At 38.2% G+C, this 18,622-nt stretch overlaps 1 protein-coding gene across 1 annotated transcript in view; it reads right to left on the reverse strand.

Moving 5' to 3' along the window:
• Positions 1-618: 618 nt before the first annotated feature.
• The window catches only part of LOC128661084 (uncharacterized), a 101,535-nt gene continuing 83,531 nt past the window's right edge, over positions 619-18,622 (reverse strand). The window contains exons 7-10 of the mRNA XM_053715252.1: positions 16,405-16,489; positions 16,186-16,261; positions 2,828-2,963; positions 619-1,466 (exon numbers count right to left, since the gene is read on the reverse strand). Of these exons, the coding sequence (XP_053571227.1) occupies positions 1,350-1,466; positions 2,828-2,963; positions 16,186-16,261; positions 16,405-16,489 (414 nt within the window). The 3' untranslated portion in view covers positions 619-1,349. The remainder of the gene's footprint in view (positions 1,467-2,827; positions 2,964-16,185; positions 16,262-16,404; positions 16,490-18,622) is intronic.

Here is an 18,622-nt window from a genome sequence, read left to right on the forward strand (position 1 = left end):
TGTCTCAATAACCTTTTATTATAGTGGTTTATTATGTACTGAGAAATATGCTGATGTTAGGGAGACTTGCATAGCTAGAATAGCCCTGAGAATGACCCTGACAATGTGCTTGGATGCATTGTTATCTCTACAAGATGTCAAACAGCCTTGATTTGTGCTGGGCTATGAGGCCCAGATTTACTGTTATCTGAAGTTAGGTATTTCTGTAGAAATGACTCCCTAACACTCCTTTTCTTCAAATAATATTTTAAATGAGTTTCTTTGTTCTTGCAGAAATACTATGTAAGATGATGTAATTATGAATACGTCACTTGTTAACCCTATATGCTGTAACTCTTGGCTATAAGAAGTGCCTTTCAACTTGCAATAAACAGAATAGCTTTTGGAATCATAGCTGCGTGGTCTAAAATCTATTCTCGTGGATATCCTGAACAAATAGTATTAATTTCCAGTTGGTACGGTGTGCCCGATGCCCAGTTCTGAACTGACACCCCCCTCCTGAAAACAACGCCTAGCACTATGTATAATAATAATACATTTAAAGACAGTGTGTAATGTCCTGTCTCTCTACAAGAGACTTTCCTTGCTTGTAAATAAAATCCATACAGATTAAAAGTGTTCAAGGTTTATATGACATCATTTTATTATCAGCACAAACAATACACATATTGTATGGACAGAGATTTGTCAGTAGAACTGGTATCATAGGTAGGGATGGGTGAATGTTTTGAAACATTTGAGAAATAAAACAAAGTTTAACACATTTGTTCATTTGTTCAGAATTTTGAACATATTTTTGTACAACATTATACGATTCGTTTAATCTAATAATATTTCTAATGCTGTCTTTAAATGTAATATTTGTTTAGAATTTTTCTAACAATTCGATTCAAATTATGCAATATTAGAATTAGAACAATTTGAATCAATATATTTGTAATAGTATTTCTAATTATCTCCTTAAATGTAATATTAGAATAATGCAATATTCGAAATAGAAACATTCAAATTGATATATTTGTATCTATTATGTATAAATGTACTAAATTCCCTACCACATGAACTATTGAACTTCTAAATAGTATTTGTTAAATTGAATGTTGCATTCAAAATTTCGAATGTGGATTTTCGATCTAATGATGAACATTTGAAAACAAAAGTAACATTCGTAAACCGGAAATAACATTTGACTACCGAATTTTAATGGATTTTCATTCTTATCAATATTTGATTGTCCAAAACAAAAGTCCACAGGACAATTCTTTCTACCAAACAAATTACACTTTCAGCACAGTCGCCCATCCCTAGTCATAGGACAAATGTGCAGAGGAGACAAAATAGCAAAAGCGCTATACAGCTGCACCCCTTGTAATGTTATAACCATAACTGGTGTGACAGTCACTCTCTATCTCTTCATATGGAATAGCCACATCACTAGGTGAATCGTAGGACATATCCCTGGATACCTGGGATAAAAATAGACAAACAGAAGAAAAAAATATCAGAAATGCCTTTTTTTTTTAATTTAAATTAGACATTTACAGTACAGAGGTTAAAAAATCAAACACTTTTGGTCTGCAAACTTGGGAGGGGAGTCAATATTAAATACTACTGTTGAAAAGCTATATATATATATATATATATATATATATATATATATACAGCAGTCCTCTTTAGAGGAAATGGTGCAGACCCATAAACTAATATTAGATCAAAAAATGGAGAAAGAATTATGGCAGTGATATCCACTACCAGAAGAAAGGCAGGGAAGCGCTCTTTTTATCTTTTTATATAGCTGTTGTAATTTGTAATTCAAAAATTCAATTACAAAAACATGTTATAGGGACAGCTGTACATATCAGACCAGTGACCACAGTGGTTAAACTACTACTACTGGTTGCTATGTACAGCTGTTACAGAGTTTCTGACCTCTGCTGCTAGAACACTGGTACCTATATTTTATAGGCATCAGTGTTATGTCAAATTAAAGCAATAGTCTAGTCAAAATTAAAGGGACAGTCTTGTCAAAAAAGTTGATTATTCTTTTGTGCCTAGGAGACTATCAAGCTGATAAGTATATTGTATTATAGGTTTCTTCCAATATTATAGAGCTCTACACAGATGTATATTTGAAAGTCAGGAGGTTTAATCTCCTTTAGATATTTATAATAGCTGTTTGCGAATCCATCAGGGTCTGGGGCTTTGTTACATTTCTAGGGGCCTATTTATCAAGGACGGAATGACCCCTGATGCCCCTTTTTCCGCGCGAGCCTTTAGGCTCACCGGAAACAGCTCATTAACTGGTCCGCCACCTCTGAGGCTATGGACATCAATCCACCCGATCGTGTACGGCCGATTGACACCACCTAGTAGCAGCCGATTGGCTGCGAATCTGCAGGGGGTAGCATTACACAAGCAGTTCACCAGAACTGCTTGTACAATGTTAAATGCCAACAGCATATGCTGTCGTCATTCAGCGATGTCTGGTGTATCATGTCCACCAGACTTTGATAAATCGGCCACCTAGTGTTTAATAACTAAACGTGTTGACATAATGGTGTTATTTAGTTTACATAGGGAGAACAGCAAATATAAAAAGGAGAAGGAAGAATGATATCGAAGAAGCAGATGAGAAAGAAAAGTAAAAGGGGAAATCACTTGGTGGATGGGGAGAAAAATGGAGGTAAAATAGGGAGTGAAATAGATGTGAAGAATGAGGGGAGAGAAAAATAATGGGATAAGGTAAAGAAAATTAGGACACATAGCAATGTATGAGTACACAATATTCATGCCCATGTGTATTAATTAGCTTTGGCTTCAGACTTACACTCTCCACTTCCGCAAACACACGTATTAGGTTCTCAGCCAGAGCAGCTTTAAGCTCATGGCTTGTCCATCCTCTTCTCAGAAGCTCAGCAACAAGATCTGGGTATTTAGAGACATCCTCAAGGCCAACTGGAACCCTACAAGAAACAAAAGGATTAATGCTCATATTTTAGGCAAACAGACACAGTTGCCCACATGTTTGTGTGTGACTTCTCTTATATCTCTGTTAAAGGGACAGTAAATATATATATAATGATTAGTTGTGTGCATTGAAATAACTCTGCAATATACTTTTATTATTCATTTTGCCCCTTTTTCATTTAATTTAGCTCTGAAAATAGAAGAATTTCTAATTCCCAGAATTTGAAATGCACCTGCTGATTTATCCAGGCTAATTGTGCTACAAATCTATCTGTAATTGGTTTTAGCATATAACAACTGCAAAATAATGTGCTTTATACATTATGACAGTGCCTAGCCTTGTTGTCTGCAGACTAAAGCCACGATAGGCTCCTCCAAATAAGTAAAATGGTGGGTGGAGTTTGGCTATTAAAAATAATTGCAGTAAAAACCATGTGAATTTATGTTAAAAACGTTAAGACTTGGCTGATATGTTGTTCTAAAGGGACAGCAAACACCTTGTTAATTACAAGACATTTCTGATGTCTTGCTATGAACAGGGGAATACAATATTTGTCCTAAGTAATACTATAATGTGAACCATATGTGCCAGCCTTATCTTTGTATAAATCTTGAAAATAAAGAACAATGCTGTTTAAGTTCTCAGTGCACCACTGAAAATGATATTAAAAATGACTCAGATGATGTTAAAAGCATCATGGTAATGTTGATATTTTGAAAAGGGATCTGTCGTGCGATTGAGAATGCCAGTGAAATGTTAACAAGGGCTGAAATCAGTGTTTAAGGGCAGTCTCGCTGAGGGGCGTTTTACTATACATCTCAGACTCAGTGGGTGGGTGTCACTGAGTGATTAATGTACGGCAAACAGTGGAGGGGCCAGCTTTCTCAAGTCTTGATTTTACTGCCGAATGATACTGTAAGGCCACAAGGTTTGGGCAAGAGAGGGATGAAATGTTGGAGACAGAGGTGTAACTAGAAACCACAGGGCCCAGGTGCAAGAATCTAAGAAGCCCCCCCCCCCTCCCAAAAAAAGTGAAATATCTTTTTCTTTCTTTTTTTACATTTAACACAGAAAAAAGAATGTGAATCAGATTACATGTCTACAAAAGGAGGTACCCTGTGCCCACAGTCTGTGAGATGGTCTGACCCCCCATTACTGTATATAGTGACACTGTTCAACCCACCAGTACTGTATATAGTCAGTGACACAGTCTGTAATCTGCCAGTGAGATGGCTGGCCTGACCCTACCCGCCCCAGTACTTTATAAAGTGACCACAGTAGTCTGTGACATGGTCCAGCCCCCAGTACTTTATATAGTGGTACTGTATAGACTGATACTGTTTACCCCCCGCCCCCCCCCCATGCTGTAGTAGCAAGGTCTGTAATTTGCTAGTTCCGCAAACACATACATGCATAAATACACACACAGTCACACACACATAAACACCAATGGGTGAAACAGAAACACTAACCCCTGTAGTCAGAGACACTAGTGAAGCATCATGTCACACTCACATTATATCAGTGCAGGCATATCGCCATAGAACAGGCTAACAATGGTATTGAGCTGGATGTTCGTTCCTGTGAGTGCATTTCTCTCTGTATGTAATCAGTGCAGGCATTGGCAGGTCAACGTTTTTTATTGTTTAAAAAAAATTAATAACATGTTTGTAACAAACACGTTATTAATATAGAAAAGTATAGTTTCAAACTTTGTGAAGAACTCCATTTCACTTTAGGTTTACCTTTGGGTTAGTGCTCAAGGGATAGCCAGGACATGAGTTTTTCAGAGTACCCCATAGACGCTTATAATGTGATGGATATAGAGCACCAACGTTATCGGACATCCAGATGTTAGCGCACCCTAGGCTTTTGTGCTAACGGTAACATTTTACTCTCAACTTGTAATATTTAAGTAAAAATGGAAGTGCTATGGATTGTGGTCTTGCAATGTTAGATTATAATAACGCTAACATTGTTACCTTGTAATCTAGGCCTTTATATTAAAGGTGTAACTGTTCCTTTAAGAGACATGTATAATACTGATTTTATATGGCAGCAGTATGTGTCTTGTGTATTTTAGGAGACTCCTTACCTCACAGCAAAACTGTAAAATAATTAGCTGTGTGCTGACAGCATTTTGTTATGTAAAAATACCTCATACAAATGCACAGTTTTCTGTATGATTATAAACTTTGTACGGTTCCCTAATAAACATTAATAGGTTGTTGAAAAAGAACTATAATATTTACCATCTTAATGCATCCCCAATTACTTGTTATGCCAACTGCAGAGTATTACATAGCAACTTTTGCTTATTGAAAGTACAACACATTATTTTCAAGAACCTACACATAGTTTGAATGAACAAAACAAACTATTTTAATAGCAAGAACAAAAATACTCTGCAGCTGCTATAACAAGTCATTGAGAACACAATAAATGATAAAATCACTAGCACACACTCACTGTTGACTACTCGTTCCACATTATAGCCTTTGATTGGCTTGTTGGATAGGATAGTGCACAGAACACAGAGTGAAAGATGATAAGGGGGGGCATTGAAATGTTTTATCAATTGACCAACTAAGAATTTCCCCATGAGATAAGGAGTGGCCTAAAGACAAGCTGTGAACTGATCCTGCTGCCTTGGTAAGTCCCTAATATCCCGGACTCATTTTCTAACCCCTCCTTTATTCCTATCCCTAACTCGCCCTTATCCCTGCCTACTTCCTTTGTCTGCTTGCAGTTCCCCCCCTTCCCCCACGCTTATTGTGAAGGGGGGGGAACTGCCAGCTTCTTGTGCTCCTCCATTGTCCCACCCACTTATTGTGCTCTCTGCCCATCTGGGCACTCCACACTCATGAGATAAGGAGTTGCCTAAATTGCCTAATAAAATATCCAGCATCACATTCAGTGTTGTTTACACAGCCGTGACTATAAGAATCCTTCTCCAGAAGTGGCTGAATATTTGTTTGATGATGCTGTTCAGTTAATCACCTGACAATCATACAATTTCCAAAACAGAAAATAGAGAGATGCTCTCAACTGGAAAAACTTTTGTGCTTATCCACAAGTCCAGTACCACTCAGCGCGCTCTCTCTATTAGCTCACTATACCATGCACAGAGGATCCTGTAGCATATCAGTCTGATCCTGCAACAAGATGTTTCATGTGGTGTAAATAATGACAGTACAAGCATTAGTGTACAGAAGCCATGATCTTAGCAGAGAACTAACAGGAACAGGAAATGCCAAACAGGAAACAAGTGCAATATAAATAAATCATAGAGTTGCATATAAGCTAAACATAACACCCATAACATCTCTCTCTTTTAATGTTAATAAATCAACATTGTGAAATTTGGATGAGTCCTTGTAATAACACATTCTACAGGTTAAGTCTCTTGGGCGGTTGTGAATGTCTGCCACTACAGGTGAAGACTGGCCCTCCTTTTACAAAGAGTTTCTTAGCCCTCTCTGAGCTTAATGGGCTCTTCTCAATACTTGCTGACATGCTCTGTGCTTGACTGCCATGAGGTATACCTGCTTGCTCAGGACTGTCATTAATATTAGTCTGTGACATCACCTCTGTACATTCCTTACTGCCAATGGGTGAGTGTGCCCTTATAATATCAGATGAGTCTGGTCTGTCAACTGGATATTGAGAATCAGGCTGCTCAGCCACTCGCAGATCCACGCGGTTCCTTCAATGTCCACAAGATAGGAGCGTGGTGCAACTTTTTGCAGACAGGTACCCATTCTCCAACGACTTGTTCGATCTCCAGGCAGGGGTTTCATACGGATTCATTCCCCAATATTCAATTCAGGCAAATCTCTGGCAGATGTGTCATATCGTGCCTTGAACACTTGCCTCTTAAGTCGTAACTTTTCTGGTATACCATGTATCACAGAGGGTTCAAGTAGCTTGTTGGCAACTGGTAAGGAGGTCTTTAATCTCCTTGACATCAGTCTCTGTGCCAGACTACTATCCATGCCCTCAGTTGGAGTGTTTCTCCAATATAAGATGGCCTTCCACGGGTCTTTACCATCACTTTGTGCTTTCTTGCATACATTTTTAACAATCTTCACAGCAGATTCAGCTTTGCCGTTAGCCTGTGGATGACGTGGTGAAGAAGTCACATGCTCAAACTCCCATTCAGTGGCAAATTTCCTGAATTGTAAGCTTGCAAACTGAGGGCCGTTATCAGAGATCACTTTTACTGGTTGTCCATGACGTGCAAACTGAGCCTTGCACCTCTTAACTGTAGTTTCAGTGGATAAGTCAGGAAGAAGTTCAATTTCCCAGAAGTCTGAGTAATGATCAAATAATATCAGATATTCTTTTCCTGCATAGTTGAATAAGTCTATACTGACGATCTGCCAAGGACGTGTAGGTATCTCATGTGACATCATGGTTTCTTTTTGTTGCAAATGTGCATATTCATTGCAAGTGGGACAATTGCTGACAAAGTCTTTGATTACACCTTGCATGTTGGGCCAGTAAAGAGTATCACGAGCTTGTCTGTAGCATGCCTCACCCCCAATGTGACTTGAGTGTATGCGTAATAACATCTCTGCTCTAAGTGACTTTGGTATTATGACTCTTTGACCTTTGTATAAGATACCATTTTGTACGCTGATCTCATCTCTGAAGGACCAATATTCTTTCACAATTGCAGGTGCTGCATCCTTTTCATCTGGCCACCCAATCAGAACAATAGACTTCAGTGCTTGTAAAGTTGCATCTCTGTCTGTGTGCTGTATGAGCTGATGTAGCCGCTGATCTGTGACATTTAGATAGTCCGCTTGATTGACTTCAGCAAAGAAAGTTTGTTCCTGTTGCAGCAAACAAACTGTATGATGCTCATGCTCACCTCCGGGTGCCACATGATCCGTTGTAGCTCTGCTCAGGGTATCACTGATATACATTTCACATCCTGGCTTGTAGACAACATTGAGGTTGTAATGCTGCAATGTAAGCATCATGCTCTGCAAACGCTTGGGAGCACATAAAAGGGGCTTTTTGAATATGGCTATTAGCGGTTTGTGAGCAGTTTCAGCTCTGATTGTATCCCGGCCATAAAGATAATGATGAAAACGCTGGCAAGCAAACACAATGCTCAAACATTCCTTTTCAATTTGAGCATAATTCTGCTCAGCTGACGAAAGAGCTCTGGACGCATATGCAACTGGCTGACCTTCTTGCAATAGACAACATCCTAGGCCATTTTTGCTTGAGTCACTTTGTATTGCGACAGGTTTTGTGACATCATAATATTTCAGCACTGGGGCAGCGGTGACCAAGCGTTTTATCTCCTCCACTGCCTGGTCATACTTGGGAAGCCAGTGCCAAACTGCATCTTTGTCCAGAAGTCTTCTCAATGGCTGACACACCTCAGACAAGTGCGGCATGAATTTTGCTAGGTATGTGACAAAGCCAATAAAACGCTGTACCGCTTTGGCGTCACCAGGGTGTGGCATGTCTACAATGGCTCTAATCTTATCTGGATCAGCTTTTAAGCCTTGTGAGGACAGGATATGTCCATGGAAACAAACTTCTTGCACCTTGAACTGAAATTTCTTTACGCTGAGTCTCAGCATCACCTGCCTGCAATGATCCAGTAGCGCTTTTAGATTCTCATCATGGTCATGCTCAGCTTCTTCATCTGTATTACCACAGCCAACTATAAGAATGTCATCGGCTATTGGCTCAATTCCGTGGAGCCCACATAATAGTTCATGCTGCTTTCGCTGATACACCTTCAGTGCTACAGAGACTCCAAATGGCAGTTTCAGCCATCTCTTTCTGCCCCAAGGAGTCCAGAAGGTGGTCATGTAGCTACTCTTTTCATCCAGTTTGCACTGTAAAAAGGCATCTCTTGCATCAACAAGTGTAAAAATCCGTGCTTTGGGTAGTTTGTGCAAAACATTGTCAAGTGTTGGCATTAAGTAGTGTGACCGTTTCAGGGCCATGTTCAGAAACTTGGGATCAATGCAAATTCTGATCTTCTCAGGCTTCCTAATAACTACCATGTTGCTTATCCAATCCGTAGGCTCTGATACTGAAGTAAGATGTCCTTCAGCTTCATACTTATCCAGTTGTGCTTTGACCTGCGGCTTAATGGCTACTGGCACATTGCGTGGGGCACATTGTACTGGTGGAATGCTAGGATCAAGTTCAAAATGTACCTCTCCTGGAACAGATACTACTGGGCCATCAAACACATCATTATAGACACTTAGGATTTGCTGTTTTGTCAGTGGCCTAGTCAGGGATTTTGCAGGCTGATTATCAACATTGTGTAGTTCAGCAGGAATGGTGAACTGCATCAGACCCAGGCGCTCACATGTTGAACCAGACAATAGCGGTTTCTGATTGGCCTCAACAATCTCAAACTCAAGTTTGTGAATACGTTCACGTATGCTGCATTCTGTTTGGAAAAGTCCCAATGAATCCATTAGTTCCCTTGAATATAACTTCAATTTAGTGCTACTTGGCTGAAGAGGTACCCTAGGTGCCAGTTTCATCTTGTCTTTTAAACTCATGACATCACATGTTGCACCTGAGTCCAGCTGGCAGGGTTGGCATATATTATTTAGTCTGAGATTTACAAACCATTTTTGGCCCTTAGATTTTACAGCACCAATGCATTCTTTTGAGTAAACCACCTCAGTACTATGTAAATGTGCATCCTCAGAATCTGATGTTTGCTCAATTGTGTGCATCTTTCTTGCTTTCATTCTACTTGACAGACATACTCCAGCAAAATGATTTAGTCTACCACATGCTCTACAGATTTTCCCATAAGCAGGGCACTGTTCTTTCTCTCGTACATGCACACTGCCACAGTACTTGCAGGATGCAGGCTTGCTCATAGGTGAGTTGCGTAGGTGATTTTTGTGCTGAAACTTGTGCTGGTGGTTCTTCAAGCTTAGCTGTTGCTTGGAGGCTGCATTGATACTGTCAGTCTGTTTATCCTGCTCCATAGCTCTCATATGTTTGTCAGTAAGTTCTGCAGTGCGACATATCTCAATTGCTGCTTGTAGGTTTAAATCATGTTCCCTCAATAGGCGGCGGCGTGTGCTTTCACTATTAATACCTAGAACTATTTTGTCACGAATAAGTTCATCTCTCAGAGAGCCATACTCACAGCTTGCAGCTTTTTCTCTTAGCCGTGTGACAAAGTTGTCTATTGCTTCACCTTCTTCTTGCTTGCAGCTGCCAAATATATATCTTTCATATATGACATTTTTAGAAGGTCTGAAAAAAGTTTCTAATGCATCTAGGATGGCTTTTGTGTCACTCTTTTGCTCCTCTGTGAGGTTTAAATTATGCTTATAAACATGGTGGCATTCACTGCCCATCACCCTCCTCAGTGTGGCTGCTTGCACTGCTGCAGGCTTCTCATTTAACCCTGTGGCTAGGGAGTAATCCTCAAACTCAGCTCTGAAGTTGTCCCAATTACTGCTGCAATCCCCACTCACCCTCATTGCCTCAGGCAGTGGAATGCTGTTAGCAGCTGCCATGGTGCGGGTTTTCTTGCTTCCAGTGCTCAGCTTTCAGCACAGGACTGTGATTGCTACAGGAGACACAATCAGCTCTAAAGTCTCTCACTGCAAGACTGGCAAGTTCTTAGCATCAGATGTATAGAAACAGCGCAGATTCAGATACTTCTGACACCATGTTTCATGTGGTGTAAATAATGACAGTACAAGCATTAGTGTACAGAAGCCATGATCTTAGCAGAGAACTAACAGGAACAGGTAATGCCAAACAGGAAACAAGTGCAATAGAAATAAATCATAGAGTTGCATATAAGCTAAACATAACACCCATAACACAAGACAGCCCTTTAATACCAGACAATTCTCTAATGAGGGGAAACAACAAACATACGTTGAGGCCCCTTTGGGCTTTGGTTGAGCGTTTCTCTGCCTGAGTCTGATAAGAAATCTCACAAAATCATTGGGGACTCTTTTTGAGCATTTTAATGTAATGTAAGTGTCTCTCATTCACACACAGAACCCTACACAGGGATATAAACAGCTCTCAAGCTAACATATGTATTAATAAAATAGTTTGAGGGACCTCACAGTACTGATGAGACTTCTTGGATAATCTCACCAGAGCAGAGAGCTTTAGATCAATGGGGCCCTATGTGTATAAGTATATCAGAATTCTGTTACAAGAATGATACAATTCTGCTGCTTCTCCCAGTAGTGCACTAGTAGGGATACAGCTTCATGTATATATTTAATTAGTTACACCACTTTGCTTGTTTATTTTTTATCTTTCTCTGTTGTTCCTCTTATTAGTGCTGTTCTCAACACGTTATTCCTTAGTCACATGATGCCTGGTTTGTTTTCCTGTTGGCCTCTGGCCCTTGTTAAGTCTCTGCTTTTATCCACCTGTCACCTCCTCATTTCAATCCTGCTCTAGCTGCTGCTTTACCAGCCTTAAAGGGACAGGAAACCCAACATTTTTCTTTCATGATTTAAATAAAACATACAATTTTAAACAACTTTCCAGTTTACTTCTATTATTAAATTTGTTTCATTCTCTTGGTATCATTTGTTGAAGGAGCAGCAATGCAGTACTGGTTTCAAACTGAACACATTGGTGAGCCAATTACAATAGGCATATATATGCAGCCACCAATCAGCAGCTAGAACCTAGGTTATTTGCTGCTTGTGAGCATTCACAGATAAACCTTTCAGAAAAGGATAACAAGAGAAGGAAGCAAATTAAATAATAGAAGTAAATTGGAAAGTTGTTTAAAATTGTATGCTCTGTCTTAATCATGAATGTCTAATTATGATTTTACTGTCCCTTTAATATCTAGACTACCTGTGTTACAGTCTGATCTGTCACCTTCTTATCACTGTAGTCTTATCCTGGACTATTTTAGTATTTTGCCCATAGAATGTTAAAGGGATACGAAACCCCAAAAATATATTTTGTGACTCAGATAGAGCATGCCCTTTTAATAAAGTTTCCAATTTACTTCTATTACCAAATTTGCTTCTTTCCAATTATATTTTGTGTTGAAGAGATACCTAGGTAGGCATCTGGAGCACTAAATGGCAGGAAAAAGTGCTGTCATAGCGCTTTTGAGAATATGTGATCAGGCTTGCGTGCGAGTTGGATGTTTTCCCCCCACTTTTGCTTCATTGATTTCTATGGGGGAATAGGTTATCCCACGCACGGTTATCACACTAACCCGACCAGCGTAAATAGTAGGGTTGCACCGATACCGATACTAGTATCGGTACCGATACCAAGTATTTGCACGAGTACTTGTACTCGTGCAAATGCACCGATACTTAAACCGATACCTCCACTTCCTACCCATATGCTACCTTGTGGCGTTTTTTCAAACTGCATGTTCCCATTTCATTTTAAACTGGAGTGGAGACTAAACTAAAAATTGTTTACTACTGTTCTGCCAATACAAATTGCTGTTATTTGTATTATTGTAGGGGAGATCACTGTACCTCGTTCAGACAAACCCCATCTTGTACCAGATTTCCAGCTCTGGCTAAAATGGCCCAAAATATCGTTCTGCCCCATGCAGTAGTGTGGAAAGTTCAACTTAGAGTCGAACCTCCATACAAATGTCAGATTGATGTTATGTAACAGCCCTACAACCCAATTGCATAACCCCTTTAAATTTAATATTTTATTGTAATATTTGTTATTTATAAACATGTTCAGTGAACTTTGTGACAAATAAAACTGTTTTATTATTTCATAATGTCTTTTGAATTACAGTCCTTTCTAATTATAAAGAAGGAATCTTAAATAATTAGTCTGTATTGTGCTTGGTAAACTGTCACATGACATTAAAAAAAAAAAGTATTGGTAATTGGTATCGGTGAGTATTTGAAAACAAGTATCGGTACTTGTACTCGGTCATAAAAAAATGGTATTGGTGCAACCCTAGTAAATAGCCAAACTTACTATTTACGCTGGTCGGGTTAGTGTGTGAATCCAAAAGTTTACTTTCAACTTGTAATACGAGAGCAGCTTCTAGCGCAGTTAACGCTTGAGCTGGAGCATTAAATAATGCTTCACTTGTAATCTGCCCATAATTGGTAATATGTATTAACAGCTATAGCTGTCAGGGTCGGGGACCATGCCCTAATAAAGAGACTTTAAAAACTGTTTATTTTTTTTCTTTTGAACTACAATATGGTACAAGTCATTCAATACTTTTCACATTTATGTTCTTGTCTTTGTCTCTCTCTCTTGGCTTTTTGTGTTGCTTTTCTTAACCACATCCCATGTCTTTAGATAAAGAGCATGGAGTATTACATGTAGCTGTCAGTAGAGCTTTGCGTTCTGATGGTCAGCCATAATGGTTTATTTGTGTGTCCTATCATATTTTCCATCTAGCCAGTTGCTCTTATTGACTACAGTAGGTTCATGCTAGGTTTTACTTCTGCTGACCACTGGTTATGCTTGGAGTAGTCTTTAAAAGACTCCCTCGCTGCTTCTTACCGGCCTTTTGGATTTGACTCTCCTGTACAGAGTATGAACCTGTTTGCCCTGGACTGACTTTGGCAACTGCTTTATTCCATCTGCTTGAATACCTTTGTATGATCGTGCTCTGTATACTGGACTGTGCTCTTAGAAAACTTATAAAGTTTATCCTTTTGCTCTCTGAAAACCTATGAATGACCTTGTATTGTCTACTTGACTGTGTTCTTGGAATACATCTTTAGTATTTTCATTTGTTTCCTGGATATCGGGGTGTAACCTATTTGATTCTGGATTGATCTCCTAAAATACCTTTTGCATTAGTTCTTGTCATTATATGACACCTTGAAAGCATATTCTTGTTTACAGGAACTTGCTTTACTAAACAATTTTCTGCTTCATCTGTATTACAGTTTGACCTGTTAAATATCCTTTTAACTGATAGTTCCTACAGCTGTCTGATAAAACCACTGCTATAGATAGTATTAATTTTGCATCCACTACAGTAACCAGCGGGTTAAATTTCAAGTATACTGGTGAAATATGACAGTGTGTTTTTATGTCATATGCTTGAATTAGGATGACAGATTCACGGGTATGATATATACGTGAGATTGTATGCACATGCTGTTTATTTTCGAAGCTCAGTCTATATTGCATTAGTAGATAAATGGAAGAAACCATTAAAGAATACACATAAAAAGCACTCGCTGCAGACACTGGGTTCAAATCATAATCTATATGGAAACTTGTGGGCCAAGGAGATGATTTGCTATCAATTACTTAAAATATAACTTTTATTCACAAAACGCTTAAAAATGAAAGAGGCTAAAAACCTGGGGTGTGCATTTAAAATAAATAACTAGAGGGTTATAGTAACACAATGGCTAAGTGGACCAATGAAAGGGTGAACACAAGGAACTGCTGGTTATAATATACTATTAATTATATGAGTGTGGTTGGTGCAAACATCTGATTAATATCAGGTAAATGGATGGTAACTAGTCCTCCGCATAAATAGCTGTAATATTAAGTCTTGTAATTGCTTATTACGTGATAACAGCCCGTTATCATAGATAACTCACAAACTGTCAGTTTGTTACAGTATTATCATACAGCTAAGTGCTAGCAGATCTTTTATTTGCATTTGTAAGTTCTTTAGCTGTTAGTCGCTGTAGTTTTCCTGTATACATGAGTTCTGATTGTCCCATCTTCGTTCTTATTTTTTATTCGCAGATCTAGGAATGTTATATTCGTTTGACTTGCTTCATAAGTGAGCTTGATATTTAAATAATTTGTATTCAGGTTTACCAGGAATGAGTGTAATTCCTCTTTGGTCCCTTCCAACAGGAACAGCACGTCATCTGGATGTGCGGTAACTCATGCTAACATATGAGACTTTAGACACAATGGTATGCCAGCTGCTATGATTACTCAAGAGATGGTTTAACACAAACTCCAATGTTTATTAATTCTCTTAATTGAGGTATAGTAATGTCACTGCGGATATCGACTCTGTATTTCTAATATATTTCAACTGAATAAAATATTCAACCTCTGTTATACATTGCACGCTTTTAGCGGTATTATAGAGATATCACCCCTTACTTAAAAATTATTTAAATCAATATGAAGCAAAGATAGTACTCTGCTGGATGGTTAAGGGAAAGTGATTAGAGCGTAACAGTAATACCACCAATATATAACCCTGCCTGTTTCTCTAGTGGACCCTGCACCAGTAGTAAACTGGGCAGATTTATTAAACAGAACAGTTGTTCTGATAGAAATACTCTATACTCAGTCATAATGACTCAATGATACACGCTAATATAAGCAACACAGAGATTGCTATTCTGTCTATACCTCTTTATTCATGCCACATTGTTACATATATGAATACTGGAAAGCTTTTTGGCATAGCCATCAATAAGATAATAACTATTCTAAATATAGAACAGTTTATTATGTACTCTTCTCAGGACATTTTTATACAACATATTTGATAACTTGTGAGCTGCCTCTGAGATTTGGCTCTAACTATTTTGCTATACATCACAAGTGAATAAACATTAAGCAATACAGCCAATGCAAATAAAAGATCTGCTAGCACTTAGCTGTATGATAATACTGTAACAAACTGACAGTTTGTGAGTTAAATATGATAACGGGCTGTTATCACGTAATAAGCAATTACAAGACTGAATAAGACAGCTATTTATACGGAGGACTAGTTACCATCCATTTACCTGATATTAATCAGATGTTTGCACCAACCACACTGATATAATTAATGGTGTATTATAACCAGCAGTTCCTTGTGTTCCACTTAGCCATTGTGTTACTATAACCCTCTAGTGTTTATTTTAAATGCACATCCCAGGTTTTTAACCTCTTTAATTTTTAAGCGTTTTGTGAATAAAAGTTATATTTTAAGTACAGTAATTGATAGTGAATCAACTTCTTGGCCCACAAGTTTCCATATAGATTATGATTTGAACCCAGTGTCTGCAGAGAGTGCTTTATATGTGTATTCTTCAATGGTTTCTTCCATTTATCTACTAATTCAGTAAGCATAATACACAGCACCCCATACCCTTTGATGTGATAAACCACTAGATCACTATTACCCATAGGGTGCAGCCACTTAGACATTGTAGTAGTGCCATTGGACTCCCTTTCTTTGTAGCATACGCGTCAGTCTATATTGCACTTGACGCATATAAACAAGACTTTACCTTGGGACACCGTCATAGTCACCACCAAATCCAACTGATTCATATCCAGCAATATTCTTAATGTAATCAAAATGATCTGTATGGAAGAGAAAACAGATATTGGAGAGATGCATCTGTAACAAGATAAAGGTTTTATACAGTTCAAAAAAAAAGAAATAGAAAACTTAAAATGTGGGCATCAGAGTCAGACATATATGTTGGATTGTATAAGTTTTTTACCTGCTACATCTGATAGGCTAGCTTTCTTATTACAGGTGACATAGTCATTGTAGAAGTTAACCATCACTAAGCTCTTCTTCTCTTTCTGTTGGATAAAAAAGACACTTAGTTTTTCAGCTTGGACATCCAATACCGCTCCTAAAATGTACAGCTCCGATAAATGATTATTTTCTAGTTGTAAACAGGGCTCACATCCTTATACCAATTGTGTTCTGTAGATTTATACTCTTGACAACTCCAATCACAGAGAAAGGAATATTGGCAATAATAAATGATACTTTGCTTAAATGCCCTGATTTCCTGATATTCCAGAACAGAAGAGAGAGTTAAAAGCCACATGATTCACTGGAGGTTGCATATATAGATTTGTCAATTTGGGAATGATTATAAAGGGCTTGATTACAAGTGGAGTGCAAATGTATTATATGTTTAATAGATTAAGGGCAATGCCTATACAAATGCCATTTCCATGGCAATGGGTAAATTTGGTTTCTTTCATGTAATTGGCCATGAGCTAGTGACATATGGGATATACAATCCTACCAGGAGGGGCAAAGTTTCCCAAACCTCAAAATGCCTATAAATACACCCCTCACCACACCCACAATTCAGTTTTACAAACTTTGCCACCTATGGAGGTGGTGAAGTAAGTTTGTGCTAAGATTTCTACGTTGATATGCGCTCCGCAGCATTGTTGAAGCCCGATTCCTCTCAGAGTACAGCGAATGTCAGAGGGACGTGAAGGGAGTATCACTTATTGAATACGATGATTTCCCTATCGGGGGTCTATTTCATAGGTTCTCTGTTATCGGTCGTAGAGATTCATCTCCTACCTCCCTTTTCAGATCGACGATATACTCTCAAATTACCATTACCTCTACTAATAACTGTTTTAGTACTGGTTTGGCTATCTGCTATATGTGGATGGGTGTCTTTGGTAAGTATGTTTTTCATTTCTTAAGACACCTCAGCTATGGTTTGGCACTTTATGCATTTATATAAAGTTCGAAATATATGTATTGTACTTATATTTGCCATGAGTCAGGTTCATGTATTTCCTTCTGCAGACTGTCAGTTTCATATTTGGGGAATATAAACATCTTTTAAATATGAAATTTTTTTCTTACCTGGGGTTTAGTCTTTTTTTCAATTGACTACTTTTTACAAATTGCGGGCGGTATTAGGCCCGCGGGTGCGACAAATGCTAAACTTTATTACGTCATTCTTGGCGCGAGAAAATTTCACACTGTTGCGTCATTAGTGACGCGAGTGTGTCATTTCCGGTTATTTTTTTGGCGCCAAAAAAAGTTTTGTTACGTTGTGCGTCATACTTGGCGCCAAACTTGTCTATTATTTCAATACCCCATTGATGTTTGCCTCTTGCTTTTTTCTTTCAGAGGACTATGCTATTTGCATTTTTTCCCATTCCTGAAACTGTCATATAAGGAAATAGATAATTTTGCTTTATATCTTGTTTTTTATCTTACATTTTGCAAGATGTCTCAACCTGATCCTGCCTCAGAAGCTTCTACTGGAACATTGCTGCGTGACATTGGTTCAACCAAAGCTAAGTGCATTTGTTGTAAAATTGTAGAAATTATCTCGCCAAAATGTCATTTGTATTAGTTATCATAATAAACTTTTTACATGCAGATAGTGTATCCATTAGTATTAGTACATTGCCAGTTGCAGTTGTTCCTTCAACTTCTAATGTGCACGATATACCTGTACATTTTTAAGAATTTGTTTTTGATTCTATTCTGAAGGCTTTGTCTGCAATTCCACCTTCAAATAAATGTAAAACGTCTTTTAAAACTTCTCATTTAGTTGATGAAATTTCAAATGACCAACAACATAATAATTTATCCTCTTCTGATGAGGATCTATCTGATTCAGAAGATCCTTCCTCAGACATTGACACTAACAAATCTACTTATTTATTTAAAATTGAGTATATGCGTTCTTTATTAAAAGAAGTGTTAATTACTTTGGATATTGAGGTAACCAGTCCTCTTGACGTTCAGTCTAATAAACGTTTAAATGCTGTTTTTAAACCTCCTGTGGTTTCTCCAGGGGTTTTTCCTATTCCTGAGGCTATTTCTGATATGATTTCTAAAGGAATGGAATAAGCCAGGTACTTCTTTTATTCCTTCTTCAAGGTTTAAAAAATTGTATCCTTTACCAGCAAAATCTATAGAGTTTTGGGAAAAGATCCCCA

Source organism: Bombina bombina, chromosome 1 (assembly GCF_027579735.1).
Source record: "Bombina bombina isolate aBomBom1 chromosome 1, aBomBom1.pri, whole genome shotgun sequence".
In the NCBI taxonomy this organism is placed as follows: domain Eukaryota; kingdom Metazoa; phylum Chordata; class Amphibia; order Anura; family Bombinatoridae; genus Bombina; species Bombina bombina.